The sequence below is a fragment of the Electrophorus electricus genome, chromosome 24 (genome assembly GCF_013358815.1).
Source record: "Electrophorus electricus isolate fEleEle1 chromosome 24, fEleEle1.pri, whole genome shotgun sequence".
Taxonomy (NCBI): Eukaryota; Metazoa; Chordata; class Actinopteri; order Gymnotiformes; family Gymnotidae; genus Electrophorus; species Electrophorus electricus.
In genome coordinates, this window is record NC_049558.1 from 9,574,338 (window position 1) to 9,599,385 (window position 25,048).

The 25,048-nt window shown below is 39.5% G+C and overlaps 2 protein-coding genes across 6 annotated transcripts in view; both read right to left on the reverse strand.

Annotated features, from left to right (window-relative positions):
• Positions 1 to 1,876: 1,876 nt before the first annotated feature.
• Positions 1,877 to 11,887, reverse strand: LOC113587806. Of its 5 annotated transcripts, none has more exons than XM_035522537.1 (7): positions 11,845 to 11,887; positions 9,040 to 9,125; positions 5,389 to 6,032; positions 4,939 to 5,082; positions 4,471 to 4,535; positions 4,075 to 4,350; positions 1,877 to 3,258 (listed from the first exon to the last, which is right to left on the reverse strand). In XM_035522537.1, exons 2-7 carry the CDS (start codon positions 9,066 to 9,068, stop codon positions 3,214 to 3,216), a joined length of 1,203 nt encoding a protein of 400 aa, XP_035378430.1. In that variant the 5' UTR covers positions 9,069 to 9,125; positions 11,845 to 11,887; the 3' UTR covers positions 1,877 to 3,213. The 5 variants fall into 5 exon arrangements, with proteins under 5 accessions (XP_035378430.1, XP_035378434.1, XP_035378435.1 ...); XM_035522541.1 differs by lacking the exons at positions 9,040 to 9,125; positions 11,845 to 11,887 and adding exons at positions 7,518 to 7,593; positions 7,825 to 7,918; XM_035522542.1 differs by lacking the exons at positions 9,040 to 9,125; positions 11,845 to 11,887 and adding exons at positions 7,659 to 7,723; positions 7,825 to 7,918.
• A 7,049-nt stretch (positions 11,888 to 18,936) lies between these two features.
• Positions 18,937 to 25,048, reverse strand: part of LOC113587797 (potassium voltage-gated channel subfamily A member 10) — an 8,509-nt gene continuing 2,397 nt past the window's right edge. Inside the window, exon 2 of the mRNA XM_035522663.1 lies at positions 18,937 to 21,874. Within this exon, the coding sequence (XP_035378556.1) occupies positions 20,093 to 21,874 (1,782 nt within the window). The 3' untranslated portion in view covers positions 18,937 to 20,092. The remainder of the gene's footprint in view (positions 21,875 to 25,048) is intronic.

The following is a 25,048-nucleotide window of genomic DNA, read 5'->3' on the forward strand; positions in this document are numbered from 1 at the left end:
TAAAACTAAAAGTGTGGAAGGAGAGTAGTCTGAATTGGGTTCTGGAGTTGAACTCCAGCTCACACATTGAACTCTGCTGCCACAGTGTGTTATTGCCGAGAACCAAATGAAAATCTTTGACATTTGCAGTGGAGGGTGTGGTATATGGTAATAAGTTTGCATTGCAGGGGAGGAGTATAATGACATCAGGGACATACCTGCTTTATTTACCTTGATATTAATATTTTCCATTTCACTGGTTCACGTTCCATACACAAGCATATATGATGCCTAATATATGACCAATTGTCATATCTGAAAGCATCCTAAGAGGTTCTGGGTGTTAGTTTTCATTTTAAAACCTAGTCTATAGGGCTGAACAAATATTAACTTGCAGGTTTAAATTACCTTATGTATCTCTACTAAGAATACTACTTTTGTTTGGCTTTATGCCAAGGTAAATTTAACTTTCACAAGTTAGGAAACATGGCCTAGTACTGTTATTATACCCATTGCTTCTCTTCTCAAAATACACAAAAATGTGTTTTGTTTTCAACTTTGCCCTGACACCAAGAACAGAAAAGAAGACCTAGACACTGAAATAAAAAGGAGCATTTGGCCCATTTTAATGCAGGGAAGAGTTGAGGCCTGACAGCTGTCTTCATATAATAGGCATCCAAATTCAAATTCACTGCTGATGGATTTCACATTACTGGATTGAGAATGTTCATGGCAGGTATCAGAGTTCTATGAGCTGGATTTCAGACTACTCTCCTTCCACACTCTCAGTCAATTTAACTCTCCCATTTAGGATTTTAATGTATATGAGCATTTGAAGACAAACCCTATGCCCTTTTAGGAAGACTTGGTATTGATATGACTCAAGTTTTTAATTGGCTGGTCTGTGTTTTGCCAGTAACTGTGTCTACATTCCAGTTGAAGCCTGTCATCCTATTGGTCCTTCCTCCTGTTCCTGATTGGTTGGTGCCTGTTCCCTATTTCCTATAAAAGACGGGCTAAAAATGCTGTTTTACAGATTGTTGCCTGATTTTGCCATTGAGTGGTTGTGGTAAGTGTGCCTGAGTGTTTTGACTTTATCTTTTGCCCTGACCCTTCTGAACTATAATATATGATTGTAAAAGTCTTGTACATTTCTAAGCCTTATAAATAGAGCATACTGCTGGAAGCAGAGAAATCCACACTGTTTGTGCTTACATTTTTCTCTTGGTTAAACACTAGTTAGGGTGTGAGGGAAGCGCTGTGTATTTTTATTTGATTTGGGTAAGTACGGTAGCTCTCTCTGTCTCTATCTAGTCTTATTTTGGCCTTGTGTACTCCTTAAGTTTGATCCCACTACTCAGTAAACAACAGTAAGAAATAAATGACACACTGGCCTCACATCTTTTTTCTTCTGCTGTCTGACCCTAGATCAGGCTGTAGCAAAATTTTTAAAACAAATGACAGAATCACTGAATGCAAAGTGAATGTGGAGTTTAAAGGAGACAGAAAATATAATGTGAATTATTCTTTCCAGTGATCTGTGTCATTTAAGTAATTTAATAGACCATGTTTAAACACTATTTAAATGTTATTGTTTTCCCTTTCATGGCCAGGCCATGTGATATTTTGGAATTTACCCATGGCCACATGATTGGATTACCTCCTATTAAATTTATAGAACATATACTTCCTTTACCTAAATATATATATATATATATTTATATAGCACATGGTGAAACTAGATATGTCAAAGAGGAAAAATATTAAAGATTTGCAACATAAAAACCACTAGGAAGCCAGGAAGAAATCTTCCAAAAACTACAGTTGCTAAAAAACTATATAAAACCAACGGTGATTGTAACAAATCAGTGTGAAGAACAGCTTGCATCAACAAGGAAAGATTTAATGACATACTGAACAAACAGAGCAAAAGAAATCAAACCACATTCTTGAGTCAAAACACAAATGTAAACGGCTAAACGCAATACAGAAAGAAAGACCAGAAAACACAGGCTCAGGACCAAAACCATGAAATAAAAAAGAGCTTAACTACTGAAAATAAAGCTTGGAAATAAACTCAGATAGTGACTTTCAAACTGTGTAGGCTTGCAGTCTGGGTAAATAGCAGATTACAGTTTTGATTACAGTTGATGGGATGTGCTGGTGATCAGAAGGCTGAAGACACCTAGCATTGAAACCTACATTGGGGGCATGTGGACAATTTGATAACTCAGAAAAAAATAGACACTATCACAACAGAGCAAGAATGAATCTACTTGAAAAAGCAAAAGATGGTTCATAATTTACCTTTTCTGGATAATGGCACATTAGACCATAGTGGATATTTTAAACCAATAAATGATGGAAAGTTCACTTTGATTTTTGGAGAAGGCTTAATTTTTATTCTCCATTTATTTAAATGGTTATTTGTCCAATATGAACACTATGTTAAAAATGTCCATGAGATGATAATGGAATAGCAGCAACGACTACAGCTATTGAAATGGATTGTGATTAACACGAATAGGCAGAAATTTGTACCTAAATACACTTCTGCTTAATGCTGTCCAAATATATTAGTTATGCTTACACTAAATGCATTCTTATTAGGAACCAGAAGAAGATTGGTTTTTTTTAATCATCATGTTAGGCACAATCCTTCAATAATCAAAGTCTATAAATATTAAGCAATAGTAATTATTACATTCAATTAAAGTGATGTTGAAATGCCTGTGAAAAAGAAAGTTACATTAAAAAAATCACATTTGGTTCACAGTATAAAAGGAAGATGTAGGAAATAAAAGCACCAGTAAGGCATGCCATAATTGGTTTGTCAGGATGTGATTCTTGTGACATGTCAAAATGGTTTGGGCAAGTTGTTATGGCTCACTGAAATCATAAAATTCTGAATTTATACAGGCAAAGAATATCTCCTGAAATCTCTCCCTTCTGAGTGCTCTCGTCTGAATTTTATGATCCCTAAAATTGTTGTGTTTGAAATAAATATTTCTATCACAGAAATGTTATTAATAAAGTACTAAATAAAGTATTATATAATAAAGTACTTTATGTAATAAAATAATAAAGTACTATGACTGCAGCAAATCCCACAGGCCTTCAGGCCTGCTGTTCTGTTTCAAAACCACAAACGCTGTGGAAGCAGCCGTTTACTTGCCAGTAGCACTGTTCACAGAAGTAGCAGATATAGATGCTGGGTTCATGGGTTCAGTGTTACTATTCCGGATCACTGTTGCACTGTTTTTCCACGTCTTCATCCACCTAAAAGGGAGAAATTAATCAAAGTAAACAATGAGTCTGCAAATGCTACAGAGCGCCCTCCAGAAGCACCTCAACCAGCAAATGTGTCAAAGTGAGAAAGTGAAGTGAAACAGGAAATGAGCTATGAGTACTAAAGCTTCATACTGCCTGAACATGACTGATAATATGAACTCTCTACTACTTATGCTGATGCTTAAGATTTCTATGTACTGCCATTATTGCACAATTATTCATGGAAACTAAATCTGTGTAGATTCGCTTTCTACTTTCTACTGGTGCATTTCATATTTTGGCTATATTTTATCTTTGTATTTAATTTTTTCCCTTTTTTCTCTTGTATTTTCTTTGCTTTATATTTGATCTTCTATTTTATCTTCATTTATTCCATTTCAGTTTATTTTTACTCTGTAAAGCACTTTGTGAACCTTGTATAAAAAGTACTATATTGATATTATTAACATCTGTTCCTACGCATTGATGTAATCATTAAATTCACAGATCACAGAATAGCGATAAATATCCTTTTAAATATTCTCAGAATGTCTGCAAAAATAGCCAGTGGTATGTCACATAGCCTCTAATGATCGACACTTAGGACTAAGCCAGCACTTATAAGTCTGCTTTGAGGAAGCATTTGGCCACATATCCTTTGCATACTTTCAAAGTACCAGTCCAAGTTTTTTTTCATGCTATACATTGTATTTACTTTTAGTTATAAGCAACACATATTTCTATTCTATTCAGTTTTACCAAGCAGCAGTTAATCGTTAAACCTAATGAACCTTTACATCTAATGAATCATTGCAGCTCACTGACCCTTGTGTTGTTGCTGTGGACTGAACATATTTGGGTGAAACGATCCTGAAGGTACTGGTTCCCAAAGCCCATAATTCGGCTGACTGCCTGGCTGGAGAGTCCTGCCACCTTCGCAGTGAAGTCCAGGGTGAAGGCAAGCTGTACGAGCTCTGGGGCAGCATGGGAAACCTGCTCCTGAGTCTGGGGGATCTGGGATATGTACTGATCAGCAAGCTTCTGGAAGGAAGTGTAGGACAATCTCTGGAAGAAAAGCTTCATTGTGCTGTCCTTCTGAATCTAAGCAGGGGATTGAAGTGAATTTAAGCCACAAATTTCATTCACTGAGTTTTAGTGTAATTTAACTAAGTGTTAAATGGAAAGCATGTATTTGCTTTTGAGTGGAAAGAAACTTTTCACCTTCTCATTAATGGCATCTCCATGTTGTTTCATCAGAGTGATTATCTTCTCAATTGTGACATCATCTAAAGCGCATAAACAAAACTATGTAGCAGTGAACAGCTATTAAGAGCTCTTAACTCTTTCTCTGGATATGTGTTGAAGCAAAGCACATCAACACACACATGAAGGACATGTCTCACTAAATGACCAAAAAAACCACACATGCTCTCCAAATGCCAAATCACAAATAAATATCACTGTAACTGTGAGATATTGAGCAATGCATTAAGCTCCAGAAACCAGGAATGTCTGACTGTACAGACAGTCTTTAGACAAACTCTTAATGTCTGATCTTATACTCCGACTTATTTTTAGTCTGTCTGCCCTTGATAAAATTAAATGGCAACAGCTAAATTCCACTTGTGTGCAGACATACATCTGCCACACATGCATCACAATATCCTTTTGCTTATGCGGAACATTCACCTGTTGGAGGACTCCACCCTCCTACAGCAGCAGCAGCAGCCTGACTCCCAGCTCCATCTCCAACTGGAATGCCCTTCACTTCCTTCACAATGCGCTCCATCTCCTTAGAAACATTCTCAAAATACGCGTTGGTCGGCTCCACAACTGTATAGAAAAGAAAGGGCTGCTCAATTTTGGGTCGTCTTTTTTGTTGGTTACTTCAATGCACAGTAAGACAGGTGATTCCAATTTCCTCTTCTCACAGACCTTCGTTCAAATCTAACATATCTGATCCAACTAATCAAGCTCTTTACTCTGAACGCTAGAGCTAAGTGTATTGATTTAGAGGTTAACTTATTGTCCAGGAGCAGGACTGGTCATGTGTAAAAGATTCAGAAATGATTAAATTAAATGTGGTGTCAACATCATTTAGCTATAAAAGTGTAGAACACAGCCAGATTGGTAACCCACCATCAAGCGGCCTCACCATGTCCCCAGGAGAGAGAGTAAAAGGCTTTTGCGAAGACTCAGACTTGTCCATATCCCGATTCCTGAGTGAGATCCTTTTAAAAGAATGCTTCTTTTTCACAGCTTTGGAAGGGTGAGGCGAAGACTCACTAGCACCTTCAGGGCTCAGTCTGGTTACATGGACTCTGCACTCTGAAGAGCAACTGGTGTGTGTAGGAGACACACCTTCTGCCCTTCTCTCAGACCCATTCCTTGAGAACCACTGGAAGAAAACCCGTAAGAACGACTTTCTTGCAGGCTTTGTTGGATTCTGGGTTTGCTTTTCTATACTCAGACTGCAAAGCCTGGATGAAGACAACATAGAGTCTGATTCACACAGTTTGTCGAACTCTGTGGTTTTTAGGACCCTCTCAATGGACTGGCGGTGACTGGAGATGTCACTGACCGCCCGCCGGGCCTGGCTGCTGCCCTGGGGCTGTGTCACCCATTTATGGGATTTCAGCCTCCATTTCCCAGATGGACCTGCATCATTGAGACTCAGGCTGCGCTTGACATACACCTCCAGGAGACGTTTGGTGGACCGTTGGTCAAAGAATAGCAACGGGCGAACATGAGTGGCATGGTCTGCCTTAGGCATCCTGAAATCTCTGTCAGAAAATGGAGACAAATAATGTCACGGAGGAAAAGAAATTCACCCCATAATTACAGTATTATTTATGTTAATAATAACAGTATTATTTATGTCAATAACAATATTAGTAAATATTCCACTAATGTAAAGAAAAAAGGTATATACATATATAAAGGTAGCTTTTATAAATTGGCTACTGAGGCTACGCCCTGCCTGTCTTTCAACTAACAGGCATCAGAATAATGTCAGATTTTTGCCATCCACAATTTGCTCTTAGGAAATGCTTTGAAGTACATTATTTTGGACTTCTGCGGACCTAAGAACAATGGCACCTCTCTATGTATACAATTACGGCAGTTGCCGATGACGAGCAGTTTGAGGAGGGCTGTGCTGGGCGAGTGCATGGGTCAGACGGCATGGAACACGGTGTCGTGAAGGAGCGTCTGGGCAAGGTGGTATTTCGGGTATGCGCAGGGCATTGGACTCCGGTGGTCCATTGGGACAGGCTCACGCTGTACCGGCCCCACAATACAGAGACTGCACCCATTGGACACATTGGAAAATGTTCGCGCTTATTTCATACGACTGACATTTCATGAAATTAAACACATTATTTGTAATCAAAAACAAATACCAAACAAGTGTGCTACAAATATATTTTAAACCATCGTTCTGATACTTTCAATATTGTTCAACGCTAAGTAGATCCTTCCTTTCCCGTCGCTGATTTCTTTTCAGTAAACGTGAAGTTGAGGAGCAGCTGATTTGTTTTCAAACCCGGGCTTCTTGTCCCCGGGGCTTTTTAAAGCAGTTACCCCCACATGGAGCTGGCCAGAGGGAAAGCCGACCACCAGCAATCCGTGCGCCTCCCCGTAAACTAGATGTAGTTTAACATTCAATGTTTCATGTTATTTATAGTGTTTATATGTGTATGTCTTGGTTTAAGCTTAATTGGGCTCTTTAGGTTTTAGTTTTACTAGTGTGGAAGTAGTAGTTGTTTTTCTGATATAAGTTATTCAAGCTACGCTGCTGATTAAAAGTACTACTTCATGAGCCGACCAGTTATTTTCTCGGAAGACATCGCGAGAACTAGCGTTTTATTTTAAGAAGTCACGCTATAGTGGTATTGTTGCGTGTATGTGTCTACGCCCACCAAAATATTTCATCATGCTGTTCTGCCTTAAAACAGAAGTTATACCCAGTTCTTTTTAATTGAGAATTAGTTACATTGAATAAGAAAAGCAACAAAATATATAAATAAAAGGAACGTTTACTAAACGGTCCCTACACAACGTCAGTAACGTTATTAGACTATTATGTGGTCCGGAAGAAATTTAACTCAGATAAATACGCATAAAGCGACTAGAATTATCAAACACAATTAAAAAATCTTTTTAGAATATACGAGGTAGCCAGTTTGCAATGTAAAAGAGGCTGAAACATATATGAAGTCATTTGAAACAAACAAAAAAAAAAAAAAAAACAAACAAAAAAAACTTACCACTCCGAGCTCTGAGAAAGGACGTTGCTAAGGACCTTTACGCTTAAACAGAAGTCACACTTAGCCACATTTAGCACTTGTGCAGTAAAGCCAAAACAAAAATAAGAACAAAGGGAAAGAGAAAGTGCACTGTTTCAATACCATACGATACCCAGAAAGACAGAGCCCGTACAGCAACCGGGAGACCAGCCCACTGCATGCATATTCTGTACCGATATAAAGTTAGACTGATATATCATGTTTGATATTTGCTAGACATTCGCCAACTTTAAACTTCAATAACTCCTGAAAGGGTTGTCATACTTACCTAATTTCGCAACAGAATTGAAAGAGAATAGGGAAATAGCGAACAAGTCTTATTTCCCGTAATTTCAACAGCTAAATTTTGTGCTAGGTTTGCAAATTAGGGATCATCATTAAAGATGCACAGAAAACAAAAGCGTAAAAAACACAAACACTGCTACATTAACTAATATTAGTTAAACACACTTGATTCTACTCATCAATAAATTGCCAGGCTTAGTTTGTGTGTCTGAGCAGAGCAATCACAAATTTAAATTCAAAATAAATACACAATTAATGTAAAGTAGATATTGCATTACATCCAACTTCCATGTATCATTTCTACGATACTTTGTTTTAGTGATTTATATAATGTGCTTCAAATGGTATTGAAATCCAAAAGTGTTAAAACAGTTACAACAGTGTATCATATCTCAGAAAATCATTAATACAAACTTGTAGACACTTTAAGTTGGTTTTGGTGCTGTAGGTCATGCTTTTAATTAATTCCTTCCTGTTTGTTTGGCTTTTTTTTAATTAGTAGAAACGTTTGCGTCTACTATGTCTTTTTGATGATAATCCCTAATTCGCAAAACACTATTAAACCTTTTTAGAACTTTGTTGAAATTATGGGCAATAAGGCATATGCATTGTATTTCTCATTATATCTAATATAAAATATTTATTTCATCCTCTATTTCATTATATTAAGATGGTAAGTAAGTATGTTGACACTTTTTGGAGATGACGAAAGTTGGTGAATAATATCAAATATCAAGTATCACCCTCGAAAACTGAAATCGAAAACTGTAACCCGAGTTTATGATTTATGACGTAGAATGGCAAATTGTGAGTCTAAGAGTTTCTTGAATGACACTATAGACAATTGAATGACTGGCTAGGAAATACACACACACACACACACACACACTGCAAACAACTGTACTGGACATAGATAGAATAAATAGATATGTATCTTTCAATTATATTAACCTTGGCAATAACTTTTTTATTTTCTATCTATCTATCTATCTATCTATCTATCTATCTATCTATCTATCTATCTATCTATCTATCTATCTATCTATCTATCTATCTATCTATCTATCTATTCAACCTCTTAAAGTCCAGGCTTATTATTAATTTGACAGCATGTTATGCAGTAACTATTGTAAGTTATCCAGTGTCTATGCTAACTAATGTAAAATGTATGCAGTGAACACTGAGAGTTTGGTCCCACCTGTGGGCCCTCGCAGTAAATCTCGACATCTGGGGGTAATGTCATCAGCCCAGGGCCTCTGTGTCTGTAGTGTGTTTCAGGAACAGCTGGGGAAAATCCAAGGTAAACATAACAAACAATAAGGCTTTTAAAAATTCATGATGTATGCCAGGGAGTACTTGACTACTTGTGACTTACCCTTGCCTGAGACAACCCAAAGACCAAAAGGCCAAGCAAGCAAGACTATTGTTGCAGCATCACATTACTTTTTCACACTACTCTGGCAAATTGGCACAGCTGATCTGGCAGTCTGTGCTTGTGTTTGCTCTTGTGTGTGTGTGTTGTTTAGGGGAACCTACTGTAATGGAGCTGTCTGTCTTTCCATCTGTGTGTGTGTGTGTGTGTGTGTGTGTGTGTGTGTGTGTGTGTGTGTGTGTGTGTGTGTGTGTGTGTGTGTGTTGTTTGCTTGTGATTCTTTGTGTGTGTATACAGGAATGAAACACCACTGGGCCCAGATGAGCATGATATACATAAACACTCTCACTTCACTATCATGCCAGGACCAGCTGATAGGCTACTTTCCATTTCCACACCACAGAGATGCCCCATCTTTTGTGTGACGGATGTGGAGATTAGCCAGTCAACATGCAAAGTGGACAATGTGAAAGTTACAGCTCATCAGCAAACTCATCTGTCACACCAAAATCACATATTTTGTCTGTGGATTTATCACTTCTCAAAAGCACTAGTAGGCTTTTATGTCACATTCAAAAACTGACTTCCTGTTCATTCTTACACATGAAAGGTGAAATCAGAGCAAAATGTCACTCTAATCTAAGAATTATTTTAAAAACAGTATTAAGAGTGTGTGTTTGTATAGAGACTAGTACACCCTGAGAGGCCTTTGGATAAAAACCACCACATGGAGGCAGCGTGGGTCTGCAGATAGTTCCTTTCGGAATATGGGCTGTTATTTAGCGCAGACTGTAGCTCGTTTTTATATGTTTCACCTGTGTTTATGTGGCGAAAATCAGTAATCCTGTCCTCTCCAACCCTCTCGGATGTTCACCCAGTGTGGGTTTACACAAGGTCTGAGCTGATGTGTGTTACTGCGAGGCAGATTTGACTTCAGCCCAGAGCAACATTAATCTTCCTCAATCCTCCTTTATATTAACATTAGAGTTAGACATTTATACCTTTATTTTATTAATTAATTTTTTATAGCGCTAGTTCCACTATATATTTTCATAAAGGATTACAAACGGAGTGTTCAAATTAAGTCATATGTGGTAATTTGTCTTAATTCTGGCTGGTGAGAATCAAAAGAGGATACACTTTAATGTTAGGTATTATGTTTTCTTTTGAGACATTGCCTTTCTGACCTGCATACAGTATACAGTGCTCAAATCCCTACCCAACATTACAGTAATTTTGCTATGCGAGAAATAATTATTCTCTCATGTAGTGTTGAACTGGCTTTTTCCTTAAAAAAATTTTTTCCCAAATGTCTGTAAGCAGTGGGCCACTAAGTTCACATGGTTTATCAAGCCTGCTTGTAATGAAAGGTAACAGATCTGGTGTGCTGAGGTCAGTAGAAGTAAACAGCTCCTTGTCAGCTGTTATGCCTGTGCAGATGTGTTGTTTCTGTTCCAGTAACTTTTGAATAACAGCACCCAGCCATGACCTGTTCCAACCCCCCCCCCCCCCCCCCAAACACTAAAAATAAAAGTAAAGTAATATTTATGTGCTTTGCACATGATAACTCTGAATATCCAAATCAGGTGAAACACCAGCTTGGTTGAACAGAACCTGGAACATCAGTGTTAAGGCCGCAGCTATCCAAGCGTTGCTGCTGATCTCCTGGTTGCGTTGACAGCAGGTTTTAGGTCATACTTGTGTTATATTGCAGGTCTCTGCGGCACCATGCACTCTCCGTTGTGCTGCCACCTACTGGCCACGAGTAGCAAGGCTGGTAAGAGCGATTGTTTGTGGAATTAGACACTGTTCTTTAATTAGACCTGTTTAATTATATATTATATATATATATTATATATTAATTATATATGATAGAGTTGTTTTATTTAGTCTTACTATAACCTCCTTGTGTAACTTCTAATAATGTTACACATTCTTTCTAAGAGCAGTATTTAAAAAGCAGAAATAAACACATTTTACTGACTATCAAATTGTGGCAAATGGACACACAACTAGTAGACAGACACACAGACACAGTTCATTATAGCATAGCTCTATCATGCTAGCCTTTATCCTAACATGGGAGTAATACTATTAACAAACTCAAAAAATTATAATTTGTCTGCCTGTAAATCCCATTTAATGGCATACAGTACCAAGTGCTGTTGCTATGAGGACATTTTACAGAGTCCTTTAATTTGGTAAATAAGCCTTTTTATATATGTCTGATGTCATGATGTTAAAATCATATTTAATTATGTTATCAGTAAAGGTGAGTGAGTTACAGAGACATGCCATCATAATCTTCGAGCATTTTCAACCTGCCAGACGGAATGTTTTTGGTCAGGCTGAATCTATTTGTTTTTGCACTTTAATCTGCCCATCATGTTGGTGGAGGTTTATCATTGTCCTGAATATCTATACAGTCCCAAGGTAGATGACAAGGATGTCAGCATGCCAGATTCATATAAGTCTTTCCAGTTTTAATTCACAGTTTAATATATAAGAAATCTATTTTTTTTATTTATTCTGCGAATCTGCGATAACATCAAAGGACTTGACAACCTGACAAGTGAAGAAGTCATTTACACCAAAATTCAATCTGTCTCAGGAAACACAAGATACACTTACACAGTCTGCCGCTGAGAAGGAATTCACCCCAGATTGCCTTAAGTGATCAGCAGCCAGACTGAACAGGTCTTATCGAAAGATCCAGTGACTTTTTGGCATCTTCCAAAAGAGATATAGGTCAGGATTTACCATGTTACCTTCAAGTCACCCATGTGAATCATTCAGGGGAGTTTAACTGAACTCCTGTGGGTTAATTATTAAGATGAGGGTTAAGAATAACTTTAAGATTTAACTGATGTTAGTCATCCAGAGCATTAAAGTGGCTGTCTGCCTTCAGTGTTTAATCAGTTATTTGTTTCACATAATTATGTAGTAAAAGAATCTAGAATAAATGGTCATTTATGAGAAACAGGACATTTTTTAATTATCTTTCTCTAAATTAAGAAGTTCAGTTAGGAAGACTTCCTTGGTGTGTGTGCATTTGCATGTATGTATGTATGTATGTATGTATGTGTGCGTGTGTGTGTTGGGGGGGGGGGTATGTGAGATGAAATGGCATTTTGTGCTGTTGAGTAATGAGACTTCAGGACATCCTGCGTACCAGACCCCCCCTGGCATGCTGGGTCAGCCTTCTGGCAGCTTGTGGCCCACTGTGCCAAGGGGAGTGTGACCTTTCACTTCTCACAGGGGCACAACTGCACTTGGCAAGAAAATGGGCACAAGGCATGCAGGCACATGGACGGGCACTGAGAAGGAGAGAAAGTGACCCGGACAATGTAGTTATTCATAGTTTGTATTCTTATTTAGTTAAGAAACTAATTCTGAATGTATATTCCCAATACATTTGTAAAGGTTTAAGAAGCCATCTCGGATATGAACTGTCTTGCAGAGAGAGAACTGGCATGAGCTGTCCTGCTGACAAGCTGGATTTTAGCATCATTCGAGTCCTCCAAAGAGCACATTTAGTAGCTTTTATGCTGAAAGTTACAGCAATAAACAACCTGCTAGTACTTCTGACAAATAAAATGGAGAAGAAAATGTTAAGTAGTCACATGACCAGACACAAGCTGTTTGGCTGCTTCAGTCTGTTTAAGAGAATGTCGCAGTGATGAGCATTAAATAGTTTCTGTTTGCTTGGGCTCTTTCTGTTCTCCACTCTGCATAGTAACTTCAAACACCACTGACATCAAATGGTATTACGTAAGGTGTTTAATTCATGTGTTTTACTTTATACACAGTGGGATTAGCAGTGACTAGGAAACTTGTGGGCTCATGTGAGTATGTTCATAAATATGAACACACACACACACACACACACACACACACACTGAGGACGTCTTCCTAACTAAACTTCATAGTTTAGAGCAAGAGAATGAGAAAGCAAGCCAATACACAGCAGCCAACACAGAGGGTCAAGGTCATGACCTGATATAATACATTTTATTAAGCCTAAATTTACTGAACGAATTTTGTGCCAACAGCTGAAAATGATCAAATACATTCAAACCTCCCAGTGGAGCTTAATTTGTTTCAGGGTCCCAATCCCTTAACTTACCGTTAGCATGTGACATTCATATACCATGTGCCAGCACTGCCAGGATCTGGTTAACATGCAAGACAGAAACCCTCAGGTTTACTGTTGCTAAAGGAAAACCCTAACCTGACTGACCTTGCTGTGCGTGAACTGACGTGACCTGATAAGATTAACCTGCGCTTGGTGGATGTGGTTACGGTTTTACCTCTTATCTGTAGTCTTTTGTTATCAAGGAGAATAACATTGCTGTGTGGAGCATTAAGAAATGGTAACATATTCATATGAAATTCAGCAGACATCCACATTTGTGTCATATATATATATATATATATATATATATAATAAAAATGGCACCAAACCATATATATTGTGTTGTTCTGTTACACAACAGACTGCAGTGTCATGCGCACTTTCCATTAAGGTAAGAACTGATAGTGGCTCCACTTTCTACCTCCCTGCTATATTGCTATAGTGAATAACAAGTCATGAAAGACAGGGTTTTTCTTTCACTCTATTTCATCCCTCTCTCTGCTCTTGTCCATTTCTCTCTGTCCCTGCCTAGATACCTCTCCCTTTTTCATCTCTGCTGTTAACAAGGCCACTTTATTGTTATTTGTGTGTGTGTGTGTGAGTGAGTGTGTGGCTGTCTGTATGGGTACGTGTGTGTGTGTGTGTGTGTGTGTGTGGGCGAGTGAATGGAGCAACGCTTGTGCTGTCTTGGTTATTTTTGGTTTATGCACTTTGGTGAAGGTGACAGGGAAGAAGAGTGGAGGATGAGGAAGAGGAGGGTGTGAAAAAGAAGGAGAGTGAGGAAGAGGAGGAGGGTAGTCTGGATCGCTCTCAGCAACAACAGCTTCAGCAATGCAAGGGCGTCACACCATGCAAACACTAGCGCTTCAAGAACAACAGGCCGCTATTCCCAGGCCATCTGTTTTTGCCAAGCACAGGTGAAAGGAATCCTACACAGCCCTTCCACAAACACACAAAGAGAGCCTGACATTTGCAGCTGCAGTTACACCGTGCATATTTATACTGAATTTTAATTCAAAGTCACTGAGTCCTCCAGATGGAGCCGCAGAGCCAAGAGCCCATTCATCTTTCTGGAGGAGGGCAGAGAACAGGTCGGATGAGCCACAGATCAGCCAATGGCTGACAGAGGACCATTCACTGATCAACGCTGTACGCTATGGACAAGCAAGCATCAAACACTGCAAATACAACAGCTTAAAATGTAACAGGATACACACAATGTTCCTTTCCACACATTCTTGCTTCAGTGATGTTTAAAGAAGTGCATGCTCTCTGCCTGCATGTATCTATCTCATCCTGTGGAGGCAAGCTCACATACAGCTGTACAGAGAGACCCAAACATTTCTCCCTCTTTACACTAACCATCTCATTTCTTTAAGCTTTCAAAAATCAAAGAAGGCTTCGTCCTTCACCAGAGCCTCTTCATCTCCCTATGCTCCATAACCTGTTGCTGATAATTAGCCATATGCCTGAATTACAGATACGTGCCTTTGCACAGCTTCTAAAACATCAGTTTCAAGAGTGGTTCAAGCGTTGGATTGACAGGAAGTCTGTTGGTTCAATGTCCTTATTGCCTGTAAAGCCATTCAGCTAGAGCTGCTCATCTTCCACACATTTAGACAGGCGTTCGGAGAAGTACAGTATTACTGGTTGAGCATTGCTATCAATGTGCATAATTCTGCAAATAAAAATAGAACTTAGACTCAATACTTATGAGAGCTTAATATGTTTAAAATGAATTTGTGAATAATGGAGGCACAACATTTAAATAGATTAACCAAATATATGTACATCTTTTACTTTACTTAATCTTTGACTCTAGTGGTCATAAAGGAAGTCACTGCCATTTCGCACAGTGTTTATTCTGCAAGGCTCAACTCTTCCCTAAAGTTGTTTACAGCAGCCCTAGTTGGTCTCAGCTTCAACATGATGGGGAACAGGTAGAGAGAGAGAGAGAGAGAGAGAGAGAGAGAGAGAGAGAGAGAGAGCGAGCGAGAGGGAGGAAGGGAGGCCATTTCAAATACTGTGTCACGGATAAGTAAAACGACACAAAACAAAAAAGAGGAACAACATAATAACTGAAAAAAAAACTAAAACTACTGACTTAGATAACAACAGCTAGATTGCCAGGAAATTACAGCTCTGTATGCAAAAACAAGACCTTATCAAGCACAGCAGAAAGCGCTGGACTATTTATAGTGTACATTAATGGGGCACAATAATAAGGAACAGGAGTTATATATTTGTGAGAGGTGTATGGGATGGTGCAGAGGCAAGTGCAGTCCTGATGAGGTTGGGGGTGCTGGGATTCATTGACAGTTCAGACTCATGCATCTGCTTTGGTGTTCTCAGTTCCTAGCTCACTTCTACATTAAATGCCAGTAGAAAGTAAATGTCTGGAAGCTCGACAGGTCTTTGACAGTTTTTGGAGCTGGCTATCCCGTACCACTCAAACATTCTATCCCCACCCCACCCTCCAACCAGGAAATCATCTGCACATGGTCTAGGATGATGACATTTTTTCTGTCTTAACAGACAATATGTACCCCAAAAACCTACTTAATAATATCCCCAGGAGTTTTTCCAGGGAGGCAAACAGATTCAGGATGTCATCAGTGTACCAAGTCATTAAGTAGAGGAGCATGTCAGGGAAGCTCTCGTTAATTAATGACTAGAAAAGGCACAGGCTAAGACAGAAGGCATCAGGGGGTAGAACTGAAGACTGTATTTCCTTGATCATTTTCAGCAATCCAGACTATAATTCCAGAATCCAGACCATAATTCTAGGTGTTGTATAATTCCAGTTTTGTGACAGTATGGGCGCCCCTGAGATGTTCTAAAGCTGCAGGCAGTAGGTGCACACGATATCGTTTTTTTCACAGTAACTTTGTTAGGTCCTCATCAGCCTATGCGAAGACAGCCTATGCAAGGACACAGTCCTCTGTCTTGTCTATGAAGGAAAATGCAGGCACTGGAGTAGTTGATGCACAACACCCCCTTTCAAAGGGTGTAGGTTTTGAAAGTGATTAGGTAGTCTCTTGACCAATGGAGTGGCATTTCAGTGACCTCACTGAAAACATCCACCAGGTCCTGGTAGCATGCCCAAAAGCAGCCTCCCTTTGTTCTCACCTTCAGTACACATGGATGCACACAGTAAATGCAACCGAGTGTGATGGCAGTACGATAACCGTTGTGACAAGCCGAGGGTTATTCTAGAAAGTGGCTTTAGCAGCTAACCCAGATCTAATAGAGTTCAAGGACACCTTGGGTTTTCTGTACCAAAACCTGAGCTGAAAAATAAGTGCAGGGTAGTTGCAGTGCCCCATATGCTATGAAGTTAACCTGCTCTGTATAGGGTTTACTGGATGTAAATCAGAGATAATTATCAGAACATGTCTGAGTCTGCAGGGTCATGTTATACTGCAGATAGTATTCAGAGCCTCTCAAAGTGGACTGAGCAGGCTAGGTTTATTACAAAGGGGTTTGACTAAAGCCATAGTCAATGGCCAGGTCAGGCTCAGTAACCAAAAATAAAGGAACCAAAATATATGGGACAGATGAACGGAAAGATTTATATAATATTTGAAGATCATACACTTCAAATAGGCCTACCAACCAGAAGGGACAACGACAGAGGCAAAGAACCCTAAACAAAACAGGGTGCTACACAAACAAGCTAGCACAAGGAAAACCACTTGGTATGAAATAATAGATCTGACAGCTATAGTTTGGCTCCTTGTGTGGCTGACTCAACACTATTCTTTCCTCAAACAGCAGGGTGGTAGGAGCTCCTCTCCTCACCAGACCCTCTGCTGGACCCTCACCTGACCATCAGCCGGACCCTCACCTGACCCTCACCTGACCCTCAGCCAGACCCCCACCTCGACCCTCACCCTGACCCTCACCTGACCCTCAGCCGGACCCTCACCTCGACCCTCACCCTGACCCTCACCCTGACCCTCACCTCACCCTCAGCCGGACCCTCACCTCGACCCTCAGTTGGACCCTCACCTGACCCTCACCTCGACCCTCACCCCAACCTTGCCCGGACCCTCACCCTGATCACGCCCTTCTGCCAACATGACATGCTGCCTTCAACCTTCCAGCCTTCCTGCTGTTCGCTGTTTTCGATGACAGGTAGCCTATGTTAACATTTGTAACAGTTTGACATTCATTGCTGTGATTTGCAACAACAAATGGAAAAAAAAAACAAAACTACATGGCACACTTATTTTTGTGAATTTTACAGGTGAACTTCAAACAAAACTGTGTGTGTGTGTGTGTGTGTGTGTGTGTGTGTGTGTGTGTGTGTGTGGAAATGTGTCAGTGTGTGCTAGTGTGTCTCTGTGTCTCTGTGAGAGAGTAAGTGAGACAATGATGAACTGATTGACAGAAAGAATGGTGTGATAGAGAAAGCAAAGGAGAGCTTGTGATCTGTCCATTTCTGATGGAGGGGAAAAAGAGGTGGTACTCAAGTTACAAGGAAAGATGAGCTGGTTACTGTTACTAATGAGGGTGTCTTAAATAACACCAAGAGTGTATGTCTGGGGTGGGGGTGGTGTTCTCAAAGACAAGGTAGACTGGCCTTTTTACATACTCACAAAGTCAATATGCACACCTGACATCAAATATGTATGGATTGCAGTTACTGCACACTACAAGCATTAGAGACACCTTGATTAGTTTTGATTGATTCTACAGTTTTACAGAATGATTCAGATTCTCAAAAATATTTATACTATTGTATTGTGTGGCTGAACATATTCCTGTAATCCACAGTAATCACAGAAAGTAAGGTGGCAAAAGTTAAAGATAAAGGCATACGCTTTGTTAAAATTATGGTTTGTGTGGGATATATGCTCATTTAATTGACTGTGGGTTGAAGAGTGAATTCAAAAAGGAAAAGATGAAAACACAGTAGGAACAGGGCTGGAGTCTAGGATGGTTTGCTCTTTCTACCAAAAATCAGAAGATCTGAAAGTGGAGAAGATCTGAATGGAGAAGCATGCAGAAGACTGAGAATGGGAGAGATCTGACAAAGTAAAGTGAAGATTTGAAGAGTGAAGTACTCAGAGCAGAGAAGATATGAGTTCTACCCTGGAGATCAGAGAGGGGGAAGCTGATTAAGTGGCCACTGATAATGATTGGTAGAAAATATGTGTAGGAGCTGGTTTAGGCCTGACCTTTAGTTTATAAACTTTACTTATTGCATAACATTGCATTTTGCCTGCATACCATGGCTCAAACTGCCACCAAAGTACTTTGCATGTAAACTTGAAGGTTTCTCAAAGGTTTATATTGGGAGCACCGGATCTACTTCTTTTCAAGACTTTACAGAGAGCTTATTTATTTATCCATGCTTCACATCATTTTGTAAATAGCTTTTTTTTTATCATGGTTTTGACACTAGTGTTCTGACCTCAAACCTGTTGACAGCGGGGACATGTATGACACAGATAGATCAGTGGAGCAGCCTCATGTTTGGTCCTGTTGCTCTCTGACTCGGATACACTGATAAATGCTGACAGAACAGAAGGACTCAGCTCCATTACGCTTGTACCGATAGAAACTGTCCACAAAACACCACAGTCCAATTACTGTGTATTTAGTTTCACAATATACAAAGCAGTAAGTTCACTATGCATGTGTATGATATATGCAGTACCTATACCATCACTGTAGCACTGAAAGGACTTCAAAGCCACACATTAACATTACAGATTTACGAATTGCAAACATAAAAATAAAAATCACTTTATCAGATCCAGAATATGGGATCCTGCTGAGGTGGTGGTAATGATACAACTGGACACACAAACGGATTTCAGATAAATAAAGTTTTAAAAAATTGGCAAGACCAAATGTATTTTGTGTCACAAAAGCTGGATAACATAAAATAAGATCTTCAGCTTTTCCTTTGGAATATTGTCTGCATAAAAAAACGTTTCCTTTGGAATGATGTCTGCAGAAAAACTTCAGTAAAACACCCTGTTTTATCATATCATTCTCTACAAATATAATTTTTAAAAAGTGATACAGGACTCTGAAACAGAAATACAGACAGACATAAACAACCATTTTGACAAATATATATTGATACTAATGAAATTACCTTTATCAACACTGTGCACAATAATTGAGATCGCTATGTACTTGCACCATTCAAAGAATTTCCTTGATAATATGACTACAAGAAAAGGCACTATTATGAGTATAGAAATAAGCATGAAAAAAACTGATATAAAGCAGACTGTCATTCATTTCAAGTGCCAGAGACAGGAGACATAGTACAGCTTCTTAATAACTGACCAAACACTGAAATAAAATACAATGACATACAGTGTAATTCAGTGTAATATGAACAGTGTGAAATGCTTAAACAAGACAAAGAATAAGACATAAGTCACAAAACATGACATACTGCAAGTTATACAAATTGTGAAGTAGTTAGATATATATATGAACACATCAGATTTATGACAATGATTGCCTAGATTTAAAATTTTAATTTTAGTTTTAGTTTTTTTGTGGTTTTATGACCTGCCAACAGTTGGTAATTATAAGATGATTAATATTTTAATGTGGACACTAATAAAACTAGTATTCTCATTGTGTAATGTTAACTAAAACCAATTCAAGTTCGAACATGTTTTAAAAAGTGGATTTAAAAATATTGCTCTGGAAAAAGCGAGCTTGACAATCTAGCATAAACATCAGAACAGACAACCTGTTTCAAGTGTATCACTATTTTGTTTTGTCACTTTGTGAGCTCCCATTCATCTTATTCAGAGATGTGCTGCTTCCTGGATTGGTATGACTATGACTGTCTGATTTGGGGGTCTGGTCAGAAATATTGGTTGCTGGCTGCTTGTCCTCCTGCTCCGTCTCTCTGTGGTAGAAGTAGTTGAAGTTTGAGACAATGACCGGTACTGGCAGCGCGATGGTCAGCACACCAGCGATGGCACACAGCATGCCAACTATCTTACCACCCAGCGTAATAGGACACATGTCTCCATAGCCCACTGTGGTCATGGTGACCACAGCCCACCAGAATCCATCAGGGATGCTAACAAACTGCGTGTTGGGGTCATCTACCTCAGCAAAATAGATGGCACTGGAGAAGAGGATGACTCCAATGAAGAGGAAGAAGATGAGCAGGCCCAGCTCCCTCATGCTGGCCTTGAGTGTCTGGCCCAGGATCTGCAGCCCTTTGGAGTGTCGCGAGAGCTTGAAGATCCTGAAGACTCGTACTAAGCGGATGATCCGTAGGATGGCCAGAGACATGTTTTGCCCACTAGCAGAGTTACCAGTTGCTGTCATTGTTTCAGTTACCAGGGTAACAAAATATGGGATAATAGAGATGATGTCAATCATGTTAAGGATGTTGTTGAAGAATTCACATTTGCTTGGGCAAACCAGGAACCGTATGCAGAGCTCAAAGAAGAACCAGATTATGCAAGTTGTCTCAATGATGAAGAAAGGGTCAGATAAGGTGGTGGTGATTGTCTTTGGGGTTGCACTGGGGGATGAGAGACCCACATTGTGTGTGTGGTTTAAAGACAGTCCCATGGTGGGAAAGACCTCAAAGTCTTCACGAAACTCAGGAAGAGTCTCCATGCAAAAGATGATGATAGAGATAGCAATCACAAAGATGGAGACCAAAGCAACTGCTCGAGCTGCATTGGAGCTTTCAGGGTACTCAAAGAGTAGCCAAAACTGTCTGTAGAACTCATTGGAAGGAAGAGGAACCTCAATGTCTTTGATGAAGCCTTCTTCCTCACGGAACTGTTCCATGACTTCATTTCCCAGCTCATAGAAAATGATCTCATCTGAAAATACATCAAAGGGAACATTTGCAGGTCTACGAATCCTTCCTCCTGACTGGTAATAGTAGAGAATCCCATCGAAGCTTGGACGATTTCGATCAAAGAAATATTCATTCCTCATTGGATCAAAGTAGACCATTCTTTTTGAAGGATCTCCAAGTAATGTCTCAGGAAACTGGTTCAAGGTCTTCATTCGTGTCTCAAAGCGAAGACCAGCAATGTTTATAATGATTTTCTGGTCATCATCATCAAGGTCTCTTTTGTTCACAAACAGGTCCTCATAATATTCTTTAGCCAGTTTGCTGAACATGGTCTCACTCTGCATTCCCTCACTGTTCAATAAAAGTTTCCAGTTGGATATCAGACTACTACAGCTACTATGCCCTCTCCTAGGGTGAGGGGGTATAGCAGGTGATGGTGGCATCCCCTGACTTTTTTCCACATAGGGAGAAATTTGGGGTGCGGTTATGTGGTTTTTGTCCAGTCCACATTCTGGCATATCTAAAGTCAAAACCATCTTCTCATTCAGATAGTCAAGGTTATCAAGGTTATCCATGATGCTGTTCATGTCCTCCTCCACATTCTCAAAGTCAACTAACGCCACCTCCATTCTCCCAAGATGAACAGCTATCTGTGGTCCCTTGTGACACCGCACCACAGAGGGCAGAACTCCAGATGAGCAAAAGAAGTGGTCAAGTGGCTAAATTGCTTTTCTCCACCTAGTTTCACAAGAATAATCATCACACTGAAGGAACTTCCAAGAATTGAGACCTGCAAATCAAACAAAAGAGGAGTTACAGTGTGTCTGTGGGTCTGACAAAAACTGAAACAGTGCATATTGGTGTTGAGATTAGGCACAGGAGAAGATTAAATTGACCCAGGACATGACATCTTAGAGAAATTATGTGTGCTGCATACTGTTCCTTTGAAACTTGTTTCTGCAGACATAGAGGCAGTACAGCTGCTGAAGTTGTGTAAATGTATTTGGGGAGGTGTCAGAAACAGAGCACTTCCAAAAATGTGAATACAAATAAAATATTTGTATGCCTGCTGTACAGTAAATATGGCTGTTAACCAAACAAGCTTCTGTGTTCTTTTTGCAGGGTGTGCATTTGGCAATGGGTGCTTCTTTAAATAAAGTAATAAAAATAAAGTCAAAAGACATTTAAGATTGTATGACAAAGACACAAGATAACAAAAACATCTCAACAAAAAATGACACTGTGAGACATATTTGATAAACTCCTGTGAGACGTATTTGATAAACTCCCTTACAAAGAGCACCAGGTGGACAGTGCTCTTTGAAACACCTTCTGGTGTTGACATGGGGAGCATACCTGTAGAAACCTCTAGCTCTGGAGCTTGCTAGACAGTAAAAGTTCAGAGTATGCATCTACCCTCAGCTAATCTAATACCTAAAACAGAAAAAAGAGAGGTGGATATAAATAAGGCAGTAGAATGAACAGAGTCCTTTACACAAATCCAGCAAACTGAGTTAATGTTGTCTGCTTGTGCCCTTGGTCTAATACCTACAGATATACTCAAAGAAATCTCACCTAAGAAAATCATACCTGTGTTGTCAATAGTAACTTTTTCCACAACTGGCTACATACCTAAAACTTTTATATTCTTCCTCAGTCCCACTGAGTTGGGTAATTACAGGCCAATCTCAAAGCTTTCCCCCATATCTCTTCAATTTTGGAAAAAACTTGTAGTTCAGCAGCTAATTTCATAGTTGTCCAGTAATCACACTATGACCAATTCCAGATTAAGGGCTTGTTACAGAATCAGATCAGAATCAGAATCGGTTTTCTTGGTCAAGTGTGCTGAGCACACAAGGAATTTGTCTGCTGATTACAGTAGTCCTTACAGTGCACAGTGCTTAGGTAAAACAACAGGACAATAGACGAGCAGGATGCATATTCAGGATTTTGGGGGTATGGAAATATTGTTAATGCTTTTAAAGCAGGGTGGGACAATGCGCAATTCACTCCAGTAACTTGCTGAAAATCTGTGTGAAGATGGGTTCTAACTGGTCAGCACAGACTTTTCAGACAGACATGAGAAACCTCTGGGTCCTGGAGCTTTTCTGATCTTTTGTTTTGTGAAGAAGCCTCACACTGGCTGGTTGAAGACCAGGAGAGGTTGTTTGGGTTTATGGGGTGAGGTGAAGTTGGCTTGTTACTGGACTTGTCAGTCCTGTATAGTAGTATACATTTAGGTCCTTATACAGTGGTTGATTCTGGTCTGGGTTTAGAGATGGCTTCTAGTAGTTGTAAGAGCTTTAACACCTCTTCACATTGTCACTGTGTGGTTGGGAGTGTACGCTTTAGATTTTCAGAGTAGTTCCTTTCAGTTCCTCTTATTTCTTTATAGTGTTTCTGGCTCTGTTGTACTGGTCCCTGTTTACTGTCATAGTAGTTGCAGTTTAGCTGTGAAACATAGTTTGTTCTTGAACTTCTGAAAGTTCTAGTGGGCACACAATTGTCTTCATAGAAGTTAATGCATGATCTCATAGTGTCTGTGAGTTCATCTACATTCACAGCCACAGCTTCAAACACATTCCAGCTATTCTGGTCATAGATGTCCTATAGCTCCAGCTTGGCCTCCACAGTCCAGCTTTTCACAGTGATTACTACTGGCTTAGCAGTTTTCAGTTTCTGCTTGTAAGTGAGAGAGGTCAGAGAGACCTGCAGCTGCACGTTGGTGTCCTTTAAGTGCTTACAAAGTAAAAATGGGAGAACAGCGGAAACTTCAGGATCCTGAGCACTCTCTGTTGTTTCTCTATATTTACAGAGTACTCTGTCCAGTACATACAGAGTAAGAATTGCAGCACAGCATTTCCATTGTGGTTTCTGTGTAATTAATGAATTTTAAAAATTATAAATCCCTGCATACCTTATGTGTAATGAAAGATAGAAAAATGTATGTTTCATTACTGTATTAAGGTTTTTGTCCTCGGGTGACAGTACAAGCCTTCCATAGCTGTGCATTTGAGGGAAGTAAGTTTGATTTCTGCTTCAGCCAGCTAATTATGAGCTGCTGCAGTGCTGGAAGCACATGCCTCCTAGGAGCTCATTCTCAAAAGTACAGACTCATTTCTCAATATGTTCAAACATTCAAAATCATACAATGAAGTAGAATGATAATAAATCACTGGAGTGTCAGTGAAGCTTGCCCGCCAAACTCACATGCATAAAAAAATGATTGTCCATACTGCCATGAGCAAAGGGCAAAAGAATTTACTGCACTTCATAGAAGGACATTCTACCATAAGCCTTTACTGCACATTCCACCAAAAGTTCAGGGGAAAACAGAGTAAATTTTGTAACATTACACAGTTCCCAAGTGTTACTGTCCTGTTCCTCATTGTCTTGTACATTTAAGTACCAGTAGGAACAGGTAGGTGTTTTATATGCACTGATTCACACAGGGAAGTTACACAGTAAGTTATGTTTATTTTAGTAATTTACTTGTAATCGGAAGGTTGCTGGTTCAAGCCCCACCACTGCGAAGTGGCCACTGTTGCGTCCCTGAGCAAGACCCATAACCCTCAATTGCTCCAGGTGTACTCAGTCATAATTGTAAGTTGCTTAGGTTAAAAGCATCAGCTAAATGCCATAAATGTAAATGTAAAATTACACGGTAAATGATAGGAAGGTATGCAGGATGTATTATTAAATGTTACCATCAAGGCTGATGTCTGTTTATGCTCCTTTGCCTTTCCTGACAGTGTTCAAGACTCAGACTCTGTCTAGATATTTTTGGTATAAGTTGAAAAGCCACACGTTTAACTGAGCCTTTGGTTAATAAACTTTCTCCTTAGACAAATGTGCAAGTTTGAAGATTCACGGACTAAAAGAATTCTGGTAAA